At 40.1% G+C, this 15,467-nt stretch overlaps 1 protein-coding gene across 6 annotated transcripts in view; it reads right to left on the reverse strand.

Annotated features, from left to right (window-relative positions):
- PHKA1 (phosphorylase kinase regulatory subunit alpha 1) overlaps positions 1-15,467 on the reverse strand; it is a 175,147-nt gene that overhangs the window by 113,215 nt on the left and 46,465 nt on the right. For all 6 annotated transcript variants that reach the window (XM_045472339.1, XM_045472342.1, XM_045472341.1 and 3 more), the window contains exons 11-13: positions 12,492-12,587; positions 10,585-10,692; positions 8,783-8,861 (exon numbers count right to left, since the gene is read on the reverse strand). In XM_045472339.1, coding sequence (XP_045328295.1) covers positions 8,783-8,861; positions 10,585-10,692; positions 12,492-12,587 — 283 coding nt within the window. The remainder of the gene's footprint in view (positions 1-8,782; positions 8,862-10,584; positions 10,693-12,491; positions 12,588-15,467) is intronic.

Genomic DNA, 15,467 nt, shown 5'->3' on the forward strand with positions numbered 1-15,467 from the left:
AACAGTATGGAGGTTCCTCAAAAAGTTAAAAATAAGACTACCCTTTGACCCAGCAATTGCACTACTAGGTATTTACTGAAAGGATACAAAAATACTGGTTTGAAGGAACACATGCACCCCGATGTTTACAGTAGAGCTATCAACAATAGGCAAATTATAGAAGCAGCCCAAAGGTCCACTGGCAGATGAATGGATAAAGAAGAGGTGGGGTACATATACAATGGAATATTGTCCAGCCATAAAAATGGATGAAGTCTTGCCGTTTGCAACAATATGGATGGAGTTAGGGAGTATAATGCTAAGTGAAATAAATAAGTCAGAGAGAGACAAATACCATATGATTTCACTCATATGTGAAATTTAAAAAATAAAACAAGAAGCAAAGGAAAAAAGAGAGTGAGGGACAAAACAAGAAACAGCCTCTTAACTATAGAGAATAATTTGATGGTTACCAGAGGAGTGGTGTGTGAGGGGATGGTTACCAGAGGGATGGGTAAAATAGGTGATAGGGATTAAAGAATACTTATCATAAAGAGCAATGAGTAATGTATATAATCATTAAATCACTATATTGTACATCTGATCCTAATATAACATTGAAGGTCAATTATACTGGAATTAAAATAAAGAGCCTAACAGAAAAAGAAAATGCAGACGGTAAGACTGATGTGGCGTTATGATTTTTCTGGTGGGTATAGTAGAGTTGTAGTGTACTGGTGATTAAGATATTTAAATGATCAACAAATAGGTAGGGAAGAACAGACTAGGAGAAATTAGAGACAAATGTCATAGGAAGAAAAAAACACTGAAATAATATGTAGCTATGACCATAAACTGGATGTTTTTGAAATGGAAGATATATGATGTGGGATAGTTCTAAAGTTTGGTCCTCAAAATGAGTGGGTAACATAGAGGTGGAGGGAAAGGTCCCTAGGGTTATGGATATCCAAAAATTTTGAGGCTAAAATGTTAGATGGCATTCACTGTATGCTGAAATCTAGCACTATGGCAGGATCTGGGGAAGAAGAGGAAGGCTATAAGCTAAGGGAATGAATTAGAGAAGCAGGGGATCAACAGAGCCAGATGGCATAAGCCTCAAAGGAGAACAGAGTTTCTCATGGGAAGGGAAGAGTAAACTATACAGGATTATTTCCCATATAGCACCAACCCGAAAGTCAAGTGACTGGAGACATTTCATAGGAGCTTAGTACCACACTGGATTGTGTTGTTAGAGAGTCAAAAACCACCTGGAGCTTTCTAACCTTGGAAACTAGAATGATAGTGAGGTCATTAAAAGAGATAAGGATGTGGAAAGATCTGATGTTCATGGGACAGGTGAAAGAATGGTGAAAGAATGCAGACAAAAGAGGTCAGTTTTACATTAGAAGTATAAGTGGTAAAGATGTTTTATAGATATTGGGGCTAGAATTCTGAAAATGTTTACAGAGCTTAGCCCAGTGTTTTGCATAGAGTAGATACTTCAAAATTTAAGTTGATTGTTAGGAATAAAAATAAAAAGGTTTCCAGTGTTCTCCAAAGAGGGAATAGTTGGAGCCATAGAAGGAAACTTATTATGAAGGGGGCAGCACTAACAAACTAATACAGAGTGTAAATACAGAAAGACAATAGTATAAGACTAAGTACACAACCATTAAAAGGGTATGAGAATGGGAATGCAAGCTGGTGCAGCCACTCTGGAAAACAGTATGGAGGTTCCTCAAAAAACTAAAAATAGAAATACCCTATGACCCAGCAATTGCACTACTAGGTATTTATCCACGGGATACAGGTGTGCTGTTTTGAACGGACACATGCACCCCCATGTTTACAGCAGAACTATCAACAATAGCCAAAGTATGGAAAGAGCCCAAATGTCCATTGAAGGATGAATGGATAAAGAAGATGTGGTATATATACACAATGGAGTATTACTCAGCAGTCAAGAAGAATGAAATCTCGCCATTTGCAACTACGTGGATGGAACTGGAGGGTATTATGCTAAGTGAAATTAGTCAGAGAAAGACAAAAATCATATGACTTCACTCATATGAGGACTTTAAGAGACAAAACAGATGAATATAAGGGAAGGGAAACAAAAATAATATAAAAACAGGGAGGGGGACAAAACAGAAGAGACTCATAAACATGGAGAACAAACTGAGGGTAACTGGAGGGGTTGTGGGTGGGGGGATGGGCTAAATGGGTAAGGGTCATTAAGGAATCTACTCCTGAAATCATTGTTTCAATATATGCTAACTAATTTGGATATAAATTTTAACAAATAAAAAATAAAATTAAAAAAAAGGGTATGAGAGAGAAATAGGGAGGAAGATGCCGGGGTAGGATGACGCTGGGCTCACCGCGTCCTGGTGATCACTTAGATTCCACACACACCTGCCTAAATAACCCAGAAAACTGCCAAAAGACTAGCAGAACGGATTCTCTGGAGCCAACGGTAGCCAAGAGGCCCACGGAAGAGGATAGGAAGGGCGGAGAGGCGGTACGCGCTACACGGATTGTCGGGAGGGAGCTGGGGCAGAGGGGCAACCCGCCGGCAAAGCGGAGCCCTCGAGTCTGGCTTGCAAAATCGGAGGGGCCGGACACAGTGTGTTCTGACAGCAAGCGGGACTTAACATCTGGAAGGTTATAAGTTAACAGCTCTGCTCGGAGAGCGGAAGGGCTGGAGGACAACGGGAGAGACAGTTGTTGAGCCCTGGATGACAAGCTCAGCTTGGCTGGGGAACAAAGGCGCTCACCAGCGCCATCTCCCTCGCCCATCCCCCAGTCAAAATCCCAAAGGGAACCACTTCCTGCCAGGGAACATGCTTGCACCGGGCAAACACCCAACACTGTGCTTCTGTGGATCCATCCCTCCTGTGGCGGGTCTGACTCCCTCCCGGCGCCGCAGGGCCCCTCCCAAAGCGGATCACCGAAGGAAAAGTGAGCTGACCCTGCCCCTCCCGCCCCTGTGCACCTTGCCGATCCACCCCAGCTAATACGCCAGATCCCCAACACCACAAGACTGGCAGTGTGCAAGTAGCCCAGACGAGCCACGCCACCCCACAGTGAATCCCGCTCCTAGGAGAGGGGAAGAGAAGGTACACATCAGTCTGACTGTGGCCCAGGGGCAGACAACAGGTCTGACGTGGCCCTGCCCACCAACGCAAGTTATTCAAGACAGCACAGGGGAAGTGCCCTGCAGGTCCACACCACTCCAGGGACTATCCAAAATGACGAAATGGAAGAATTCTCCTCAGAAGAATCTCCAGGAAATAGCGACAGCTAATGAACTGATCAAAAACGATTTAAACAATATAACAGAAAGTGAATTTAGAATAATAGTCATAAAATTAATCACTGGGCTTGAAAACAGTATAAGGGCAGCAGAGAATCTATTGCTACAGAGATCAAGGGACTAGGGAACAGCCAGGAAGAGCTAAAAAACGCTATTAATGAGCAGCAAAATAAAATGGAGGCAATCACAGCTCGGATTGAAGAGGCAGAGGAGAGAATAGGTGAACTAGAAGATAAAATTATGGAAAAAGAAGAAGCTGAGAAAGAGAGACATACAAATATCCAGGAGCATGAGGGGAAAATTAGAGAACTAAGTGATGCACTAAAGAGAAATAATCTACGCATAATTGACATTCCAGAGGAGGAAGAGAGAGGGAAAGGTACTGAAGGTGTACTTGAAGAAATCATAGCTGAGAACTTCCCTGAACTGGGGAAGGAAAAAGGCATTGAAATCCAAGAGGTACAGAGAACTCCCTTCAGACGTACCTTGAATCGATCTTCTGCACGACATATCATAGTGAAACTGGCAAAATACAAGGATAAAGAGAAAATTCTGAAAGCAGCTAGGGATAAACGTGCTCTAACATATAAAGGGAGACCCATAAGACTCGTGACGGATCTCTCTACTGAAACTTGGCAGGCCAGAAAGGAATGGCAGGAAATCGTCAATGTGAGGAACAGAAAAAATATGCAGCCGAGAATCCTTTATCCAGCAAGTCTGTCATTTAGAATAGAAGGAGAGATAAAGGTCTTCCCAAACAAACAAAAACTTAAGGAATTCGTCACCACTAAACCAGCCCTACAAGAGATCCTAAGGAGGATCCTGTGAGACAACGTACCAGAGACATCGCTACAAGCATGAAACCTATAGATACCACAATGACTTTAAACCCGTATCTTTCTATAATAACACTGAGTGTAAATGGACTAAATGCGCCAAGCAAAAGACATAGGGTATCAGAATGGATAAAAAAAACACGACCCATCTATTTGCTGTCTACAAGAGACTCATTTTAGACTTGAGGACACCTTCAGATCGAAAGTGAGGGGATAGAGAACTATTTATCATGCTACTGGAAGTCAAAAGAAAGCTGCAGTAGCCATACTTATATCAGACAAACTAGACTTTAAATTAAAGGCTGTAACAAGAGATGAAGAAGGGCATTATATAATAATCACAGGGTCTATCCATCAGGAAGAGCTAACAATTAGAAATGTCTATGCGCCAAATACGGGAGCCCCCAAGTACACAAAACAATTACTCACAAACATAAGCAACCTTATTGATAAGAATGTGGTAATTGCAGGGGACTTTAACACCCCACTTACAGAAATGGAGAGATCATGTAGACACATGGTCAAATAAAGAAACAAGGGCCCCGAATGATACATTGGATCAGATGGACTTGACAGATATATTTAGAACTCAGCATCCCAAAGCAACAGAATATACTTTCTTCTCGAGTGCACATGGAATATTCTCCAAGATAGATCACATCCTTGGTCACCAAACAGCCCTTCATAAGTATACAAGAATTGAGATCATATCATGCATACTTTCAGACCACAATGCTATGAAGCTTGAAATCTACCACAGGAACAAGTCTGGAAAACCTCCAAAAGCATGGAAAAGAATGAATGGGTCAACTAAAGAATGAATGGGTCAACCAGGCAATTAGAGAAGAAATTAAAAAAAATATGGAAACAAGCAAAAATGAAAATACAACAATCCAAACACTTTGGGATGCAGCGAAGTCCTGAGAAGAAAATACATTGCAATCCAGGCCTATCTCAAGAAACAAGAAAAATCCCAAATACAAAATCTAACAGCACACCTGAAGGAAATAGAAGCAGAACAGCAAAGACACCCTAAACCCAGCAGAAGAGAAATAATAAAGATCAGAGCAGAAATAAACAATATAGAATCTAAAAAAAAGTGTAGAGCAGATCAATGAAACCAAGAGTTTTTTGTTTTTTTTTTAATTTTTTTTTCAACGTTTATTTATTTTTGGGACAGAGAGAGACAGAGCATGAACAGGGGAGGGTCAGAGAGAGAGGGAGACACAGAATCGGAAACAGGCTCCAGGCTCTGAGCCATCAGCCCAGAGCCCGACGCGGGGCTCGAACTCATGGACCGCGAGATCATGACCTGGCTGAAGTCGGACACTTAACCGACTGCGTCACCCAGGCGCCCCAAGAGTTGGTTTTTTGAAAAAATAAACAAAATTGATAAACCTCTAGCCAGGCTTCTCAAAAAGAAAAGGGAGATGACCCAAATAGGTAAAATCATGAATGAAAATGGATTTATTACAACCAATCCCTCAGAGATACAAACAATTATCAGGGAATACTATGAAAAATTATATGCCAACAAACTGGACAACCTGGAAGAAATGGACAAATTCCTAAACACCCACACACTTCCAAAACTCAATCAGGAGGAAATAGAAAGCTTCAACAGACCCATAACCAGTGAAGAAATTGAATCAGTTATCAAAAATCTCCCACGAAATAAGAGTCCCGGGCCAGATGGCTTCCCAGGGGAGTTCTACCAGACGTTTAAAGCAGAGATAATACCTATCCTTCTCAAGCTGTTCCAAAAAATAGAAAGGGAAGGAAAACTTCCAGACTGATTCTATGAAGGCAGTGTTACTTTGATTCCTAAACCAGACAGAGACCCAGGAAAAAAACAGAACTACAGGCCAATATCCCGGATGAATATGGATGCAAAAATTCTCCATAAGATAGTAACAAATAGAATTCAAAAGCATATAAAAAGAATGATTCACCATGATCAAGTGGGATTCATTCCTGGGATGCAGGGCTGGTTCAACATTCGCAAATCAATCAACATGATACGTCACATTAATAAAAGAAAAGGTAAGAACCATATGATCCTGTCAATCAATGCCGAAAAGGCCTTTGACAAAATTCAGCAACTTTCTTAATAAAAACCCTCAAGAAAGTCGGGATAGAAGGAACATCCTTAAACATCACCAAAGCCACGTATGAAAAGCCCACAGCTAACATCATCCTCAATGGGGAAAAACTGAGAGCTCTTTCCCTGAGATCAGGAACACGACAGGGATGCCCACTCTCACCGCTGTTGTTTAACATAGTGCTGGAAGTTCTAGCATCAGCAATCAAACAACAAAAGGAAATCAAAGGCATCAAAATTGGCAGAGATGAAATCAAGCTTTGGCTTTTTGCAGATGACATGATATTATACATGGAAAATCCGACAGACTCCACCAAAAGTCTGCTAGAACTGATACATGAATTCAGCAAAGTTGCAGGATACAACATCAATGTACAGAAATCAGTTGCATTCTTATACACTCATAATGAAGCAACAGAAGACAAAGAAACTGATCCCATTCACAATTGCACCAAGAAGCATAAAACACCTAGGGATAAATCTAACCAAAGATGTAAAAGATCTGTATGCTGAAAACTATAGAAAGCTCATGAAGGAAATTGAAGAAGATATAAAGAAATGGGAAAACATTCCATGCTGATGGACTGGAAGAATAAATATTGTCAAAATGTCAATACTACCCAAAGCTATCTACACATTCAATGCAATCCCAATCAAAATTGCAACAGCATTCTTCTCGAAGCTAGAACAAGCAATCCTAAAATTCATATGGATCCACAAAAGGCCCCGAATAGCCAAAGGAATTTTGAAGAAGAAGACCAAAGCACGAGGCATCACAATCCCAGACTTTAGCCTCTACTACAAAGCTGTAATCATCAAGACAGCATGGTATTGGCATAAAAACAGACACATAGACCAATGGAATAGAATAGAAACCCCAGAACTAGACCCACAAATGCATGGCCAAGTAATCTTTGACAAAGCAGGAAAGAACATCCAATGGAAAAAAGACAGCCTCTTTAACAAATGGTGCTGGGAGAACTGGACAGCAACATGCAGAAGGTTGAAACGAGACCACTTTCTCACACCATTCACAAAAATAAACTCAAAATGGATAAAGGACCAGAATGTGAGACAGGAAACCATCAAAACCTTAGAGGAGAAAGCAGGAAAAGACCTGTCTGACCTCAGCCACAGCAGTTTTTTACTTGACACATCCCCAAAGGCAAGGGAATTAAAAGCAAAAATGAACTATTGGGACCTCATGAAGATAAAAGCTTCTGCACAGCAAAGGAAACAACCAACAAAACTAAAAGGCAACCAACGGAATGGGAAAAGATATTTGCAAATGACATATTGGACAAAGGGCTAGTATCCAAAGTCTATAAAGAGCTCACCAGACTCCACACCCGAAAAACAAATAACCCAGTGAAGAAATGGGCAGAAAACATGAATAGACACTTCTCTAAAGAAGACATCTGGATGGCCAACAGGCACATGAAAAGATGCTCAACGTCGCTCCTCATCAGGGAAATACAAATCAAAACCACACTCAGATATCACCTCACGCCAGTCAGAGTGGCCAAAATGAACAAATCAGGAGACTATAGATGCTGGAGAGGATGTGGAGAAACGGGAACCCTCTTGCACTGTTGGTGGGAATGCAAATTGGTGCAGCCACTCTGGAAAACAGTGTGGAGGTTCCTCAGAAAATTAAAAATAGACCTACCCTATGACCCAGCAATAGCACTGCTAGGAATTTACCCAAGGGATACAGGAGTACTGATGCATAGGGGCACTTGTACCCCAATGTTTATAGCAGCACTCTAAACAATAGCCAAATTATGGAAAGAGCCTAAATGTCCATCAACTGATGAATGGATAAAGAAATTGTGGTTTATATACACAATGGAGTACTACGTGGCAATGAGAAAGAATGAAATATGGCCCTTTGTAGCAGCGTGGATGGAACTGGAGAGTGTGATGCTAAGTGAAATAAGCCATACAGAGACAGATACCATATGTTTTCACTCTTATGTGGATCCTGAGAAACTTAATAGAAACCCATGGGGGAGAGGAAGGGAAAAAAAAAGACGTTAGAGTGGGAGACAGCCAAAGCATAAAAGACTCTTAAAAACTGAGAACAAATGGAGGGTTGATGGGGGGTGGGAGGGAGAGGAGGGTGGGTGATGGTTATTGAAGAGGGCATCTTTTGGGATGAGCACTGGGTGTTGTATGGAAACTAATCTGACAATAAATTTCATATATTAAAAAAAAATTAAAAAAAGGGTATGAGAAGAAAGGAGTACTAACAGAAGAAGCACAGAAGTAATGTTCGGAAAGAAAGTAGAAACAATCAGGAGGCTACAATATCATGACAATGAAAAGACTTTCCAGAAGTAAGAAGTGGTTAAGAGTATCAAATAACATCATTTATTAAGCATTTGTTCATGATTAAGATTAATAGCAATCTTGAAACCAAACAGAACCAAGTTAATTGTATACTTTTTGAGGCTGAACAAAACACATGATAAACAATAAAGCCATCATTTACTGGTACAAAACAGATCTTTAATATAAAGTTTTAATGCTGGGAATAAGAATCCATACCTTGAACCACAACATCTGGCTTTGGTACAGTAGAAAACCTTCGATTCAGGGGATCAATTTCTCCAGGAGCTAAAAATCCCTAAAGAAAAACCATAAAAAGATTGTTACATCTCAACCAAAAAGTTAAATTTTTTTAGGTAAGTAATTTATTTGTACAAGGTACCTAAATTCATGCTTTTTCCACTATAGCCTTTCAGGGGCGTAAAAAGCTAATGTTTGAGGAGAAAAAACACAGCAGTGCCAAAACCTCACATCATAACCTGTGAGAGGCAGGTATGGAAAGAAAACAAATACCTTCTAGTGGTGGCCACAAGTTCTTTGCTGGAAATAGATGGGGTGTAAGTGATAAGCAGAACGTTTTTTAGCTACAACTCCACCTTCTCTGGATGAATATAATTAGATAATCAAATCACAGTGCTTATTATCAATAATTTAGGTCTTGTTTTCTCATTTATTCATGTGACTGTTATGCTTTATGCTCAGCATATAACTTTTGACTTGAATTTCTGTCCTTGCTGAAATGGGACGAATTCACCCATTTGCTCTTAAAACACCATTCATATCCTCCTTTTTCACAGCATTTAATTTATTTATAGCACTGAATGAGAAAGTCATCAGGTAAGGATTATTTTAAACAAATCTTTCTGCTCATTATTGCTACATTCTTCATAATATCAACTAAAGATAATCAAACTTTTATGCTGTACACCTGAAACTCACATGGATGTGTGTCAATTATAGCTCAGTGAAACTGAGAAAAAAAACCAAAATAGAACAAAAACAGCTGCAGAAAATAGTCACGTATAAACAGGTCAAAGAGACTGGCTTAGAAAGGATAGCTAAGTCCCACCTTAGATCTTCTAGGAGCCTCAGTTATAACTTACCATAATAACCTACAATGGGGAAATAGATTTGCCGGTAAATCTGGGAAACTTCGAGAAAGAGAATGCTCACAATAGCTCAAAATATCAAAAATAAGCTGAACATAAAGTAAGAAATTCTCAAGTGCTACATTTAAGAGCTGTTTCAACAGAATTTAACATAAAAAAACATTTAAAGGGCCCCTTAACAAAAATAAACAAACAATAAATTTTTAAAAACTATGATGTTCCTGGGCCACCTGGGTAGCTCAGTCGGTTAAGCGTCAGACTCTTGATTTTGGCTCAGGTCATGATTTCAGGGTTCATGACTTTGAGCCCCACACTGGGCTCTGTGCTGACAGTGAGGAGCCTGCCTGGGATTCTCATTCTCATTCTCATTCTCTCTCTCTCTCTCTCTCTCTCTCTCTCTCTCTGCTTTTCTTCTCTCTCTCTCAAAATAAAGAAATAAAAATTTAAAAAAACTATGATGTTCCCAAACACTTGTCATGGTGCCTAAGATTATCTTATCAGCTTACTCAATTAAATAATGAAACATCATATTGCTTGTAAAAGTTAGTACTTAAATCCATTATCAGTCAACATTACTATCTAAGCACAAGTGCATTCATCAGTCACCAGGCAAGGCACTAGGGGAGTATTTTGAAAGAGTAAGATCTAGGCCCTGATCTCAGAGCAGCTCTAAGTATAGTACCAAGGTAGGAAGCCCTAGGCAGTATGAGAGACATGGTTGCCAGGGGGAAAGATTTTTGTGAATGATTGGCCATATTCCTACTCTAAGCACCTGACCTAGAGGAAAATATATAATTAAGGCAGAATATAAAAGGCAAAAGGTATATCCAGATTTAATGAGCTACTCACAAATCTGATTCTTGCAGTGATTAAGCAGAAAAAAAGTGGAAGAGCCTTGATACTTCCCCTTACCTCTGCCATCAAGCTTCCTAAGATGTACAGAGACTGACCCCACATATGGGGCAACTTGCCCATGGGGACTCGGTCCACAGTGTGAGGATTTTGATATTCTTCGTCAACCTAAAAGAAAAGATAAAGAAGCCACACAAAAGATAATAGAAGGTTAAAGATACCGGACAACAAAAGGGCTGAATCTGGATCGTGACTCATACCCTGTAAAACAGTTATATATGCAATGCACCGAAAAGTTAAGCACTGTGACTACAACCTAGGGTAGTGCTCCTTTGTAAAAAATGTTTATTTATTTTTAAGAGAGAGAGAGAGAGACAGAAAGAGACAGAGTGTGAGTGAGGGAGGGGCAGAGAGAGGGAGACACAGAATCCAAGCAGCTCCAGGCTCCGAGCTGTCAGCACAGAGCCAATGCGGGGCTTGAACTTGTGAGCCGTGAAATCATGACCTGAGCTGAGGTCGGACACTTAACCGATTGAGCCACACAGGCACCCCGGGAAGTGCTCCTTTAAATGTAGGTACATACAAATCACCTGAGGATCTTATCCAAAGGCAGATTCTGACCGAGATTCTGAGTGTGGAGGAAAGCCTGAGATCTGCATTTCTAACAAACTTTCAGATGGTGCTGCTGATGTTTCTAGAAGTTTATTACATCCATCCCCACCAGGATGGAAGATTACAACCCTCCCATGGCTAATGCTCCTTCGTAATGGAGAAGAGGAACAATGGTACTCCCAACTGGCATGGTGGGAAAATGGAGACCTACAACATTTTTCAAACCTGATCTACTCAAACAATCCCATATTACTGGCCTCAAAACAGAGAATACCAAATCCTGACAGTTTACACAGAACATCACTGTACATCTGCCTACTGATCTCCATATCATTCTTAACCTTAAGGTTTGGTCTTTAAAAATAAATCAATATCTGGGGGTGCCTGGTTGGCTTAGTCGGGTAAGCTTCTGGCTCTTCATTCTGGCTCAGGTCATGATCTCTAGGTTTGTGGGTTCAAGCCCCACATCGGGCTCTGTGCTGACAGCATGGAGTCTGCTTGGGATTCTCTCTTTCTCCGTCCCTCTCTACCCCTCCCCTGTTCTGTCTCTCTCTCAAAATAAATAAGCTTTAAAAACATTTAAAAAATCAGTCTCTGAACAATTAATTTTTTTAAATTGAGGTATGGTTGACATATAAAAAGGCCATGCATATTTAATGTATGCATCTTAATGAGTTTGAGGATAAATATACACCCATGAAACTACCATTGTAATGTTTGGTCTTGCCCTTGTCTCATTATGCAACAGTGCCATAACCGAGACTGCTTTAAAAATTTATTTTCAGGGCGCCTGTTTGGCTCACTTGGTTAAGTGTCCAGCTTCAGCTCAGGTCATGATCTCCCAGTTTGTGAGCTCAAGCCTCATATCAGGCTCTCTGCTCTCAGTGCAGAGCCTGCTTTGGATCCTCTGTACCCCTCTCTCTCTGTCCCTCCCCTATCATGCTCTCTCTCTCAAAAATGAAAATAAACATTAAAAAATTATTTTCATCGTTTCATGTGTCTGTTGGCCATCTGGATGTCTTCTTTGGAAAAGTTTCTATTAATGTCTTCTGCCCATGTCTTCACTGGATTATTTGTTTTTCGGGTATGGAGTTGGGTGATGGGCATTGAGGAGGGCACCTGTTGGGATGAGCACTGGATGTTGTATGGAAACCCATTTGTCAATAAATTATATTTAAAAAATAAAACAAATTATTTTCAAAGGCGTTAAATCATATTTTTATCATCTTATACCTAAAGACAAATTTTTAGAACATGAAGATCAGAAAGTTAAAACTGGTTTGACTCAAATGAGGCAGTCCTGTGGAGGTACTGCTCTTCTCCCAGCTCCGTGTAATGGTACTTGTCCAGCTCACCTTGTCCGGAGGAACACTATATAGCTCTGGCAAAAGTGGGACTCCATTTTTGCCCTTGATGAGGACAGTTTCAAGAGCCTCTCTATATTCTTGAACCTGTAGATAAAGGGAAAAAAAGTTTATAGAGTGTTCCCTCAGGAACTCAAAGAGTGTTGTAGCCAAAGAGAGTCCTATTGCAAAGGAACATATTCACCTAGTAAAATGGAGAAGAAAGGAAAGTAGCATTTGAGAAATGCTTATTGCAGGCCAGATACTATGCTAGGAGTTTTGCGTACTTGAACACATTTATAATTTTTACAACCATCCTAGGAGGTATATGCAGTTAAAACCTTTTTACTGAAAAATGAAAGCTCAAAGACGTTATGAACTCGTGGAAGATCGTGCAGAAAGTGTAAGGTTGAGCCTGGATTTGACCTCAAGTCAGCCTGTCTCCACAGGCCTGTTTTGATCCACTATGTACTATTCTAAACATAGCTTCTTGCCTTTACATGTACTGGCTTTTAAAACTGTATTTAAGGGGCGCCTGGGTGGCGCTCAGTCAGTTAAGTGTCCAACTTCAGCTCAGGTCATGATTTCAGGGTTCTTGAGTTCGAGCCCTGCATTGGGCTCTGTGCAGACAGTTCAGAGCCTGAAGCCTCCTTCAGATTCTCTATCTCCTCTCTCTGTCCCTCCCCCGCTCATGCTCTTTCTCTCAAAAATAAACATTAAAAAAATATTTAAAAACTGTATTTTACCTGCTAAATTTTCTATTATAGTGAAGTTCACATTTTTTTGCTTAATAATTTGTGGTAGATTAGTAATGCCTAAAAAGCAAACAAGACAAAACAGACAAAAAAAACCCCATGATGATTTATGGTGGGGAAAAAACAGTTCTAACGGTTGTTTTGCAAACACAAATTTATTCTGATGCATTTGATGTATGAGGGAACAATTTGAGCATAACATAAATTTGACATTTGCTTACACACAATTGCAAGAGTATACACTCAGCTGAACTGAGCTGTGTAAGAATACCCAAAACATACACATGCACACACTTCAGGAGGAAAATAGAACCACGCTCATCCACGTTTCGTGTTACAACTTTCTGTCCAATTTCAGACAACATTCCTTCTACCACTGCATAGTAACTTCTGAGCTGCTCCCTTTTCATGGCCACCCTAGGTACATCACTCTGTGCCTTCCTGTTTCTTTAATTTCCTTTCCTTTCTTCACAGTTTATTTTTTAATTATTCTGTCTGTTCTGTGTTCTTTTTCTCTTTCTCCTCACTCTCGTGCTATCTTTCTTGTTCTCCTCCTCTGGCACACAGAGTGGTGGGTATGAGAGCCCAGCAGGTCACCTGGCAGGAACATGGATGCATATGTCCATGAGCAAACCTTAGGTCTTTTGCAAGGTACAAGTGTCATATTGTGATATTTATGTATTTCTTAACCATTCACCATGCAGAAAGTTACAATACTGTGTTTATTAGGTTCCTATTGTTTTAAAATTTTTTAATGTTTATTTTATTATTTTTAATGTTTTATGTATTTTTGAAAGCAAGAAAGACAGACCGTGAGTGGGGGAGGGGCAGAGAGAAAGGGAGATACAGAAGCTGAAGCAGGCTCCAGGCTCTGAGCTGTCAGCAGAGAGTTTGATGTGGGGCTCGAACCCGTGAACTGTGAGATCATGACCTGAGCCGAAGTCAGACACTTAACTGACTGAGCCAGCCAGGCACCCCAGGTTCCTATTGCTTTGTATATATTTCTGACAAAATTTTTAAGTGTTGTGTCCCAACCTCATTTTCCCATGAGCCCTATAGTTTTTATTTCTCAAATATGCAGAGCATGGTGATCTTCAAAAAACATATATGTCTTATTATAGCCGAACTGACCTCCCTTGTTCTTATGGCATATCTTCATCTGTAAAATTAAAAAAAAACTTTAGGGATATTTTCTTCTTTTAAGAAGAACAAAAAACTATTTTCATTGTATACAGAGAACCTGAAGAAGTCAGTGACTATACTTGGACTACTTAATAGTTACTACGGAAGCCAGACAAAAGAAAAGAGTAAAAAAGAATCCAGGTCTCTCAACTCTTTTTTCCCCCAAAGAGTCCAAAAAACCTGTGTGCTATGTAGTTGGTAGGCACGTATAATAAATAAATCTTTCTTTGAGTAAGAAAATGTTTTTGGAATTCTGTGGATTTTCCACAGTTCTGTGGAATTTGAGAAGGAGGGAGAAAAATGGTAGAATCAAAATAGGGTGGGTTATTTCTATTACTGCTTATCTTATTTGCCTTCTCAAAAAGGGATATCCTTTAATTCACTAAAATTTAGAGTAAAACACTTTATGGCCTCTGAAACTTTGGTGTAACCCTATTACTTAAACTCATATTGGCAGTTACAGATTTAAAAAAAGTTAATGTTTATTTTTGAGAGAGACAGAGAGTGAGAAGGGGAGGGGCAGAGAGAGAGGGAGACACAGAATCTGGCACAGACTCCAGTCTCTGAGCTTTCAGCATGAGCCTGATGTGGGACTCGAACCCACAAATTGGGAGACCATGATCTGAGCTTATGTTTAACTGACTGAGCCACCCAGGCACCCCTGGCAGTTACAGATTAATATTGGCCAAAACATTCAAATTACACAGAATTATGTTTTATGTAGCTAAGTATAAGGGACTTACAAATGTGCTGGATTCATGTCCAAGCTTAGACCATGGTCAATTTGTAGAATGCCGAACACTAAACTTACTTGATTAAATTTCCCAGTCTCACTGTTTTCCAATGATGGTTTCTAAATTACTTTATTCATGTAGCCCCAAAAATGATGATGACCATGTTTTTTGGGGCAAGGACAGGGTATGAATGGGTTGTTGTTGTTTTGGGTTTTTTTTGGGGGGGGGGCTAAAGTCAGAACATCATTTCCAAGATTTAAAAAAAAGACATACAAATCCAAGTACCTCTTATAACTGAGGCAAGTGGACAGGGCTTG

This window comes from Leopardus geoffroyi, chromosome X, assembly GCF_018350155.1.
Source record: "Leopardus geoffroyi isolate Oge1 chromosome X, O.geoffroyi_Oge1_pat1.0, whole genome shotgun sequence".
Taxonomy (NCBI): domain Eukaryota; kingdom Metazoa; phylum Chordata; class Mammalia; order Carnivora; family Felidae; genus Leopardus; species Leopardus geoffroyi.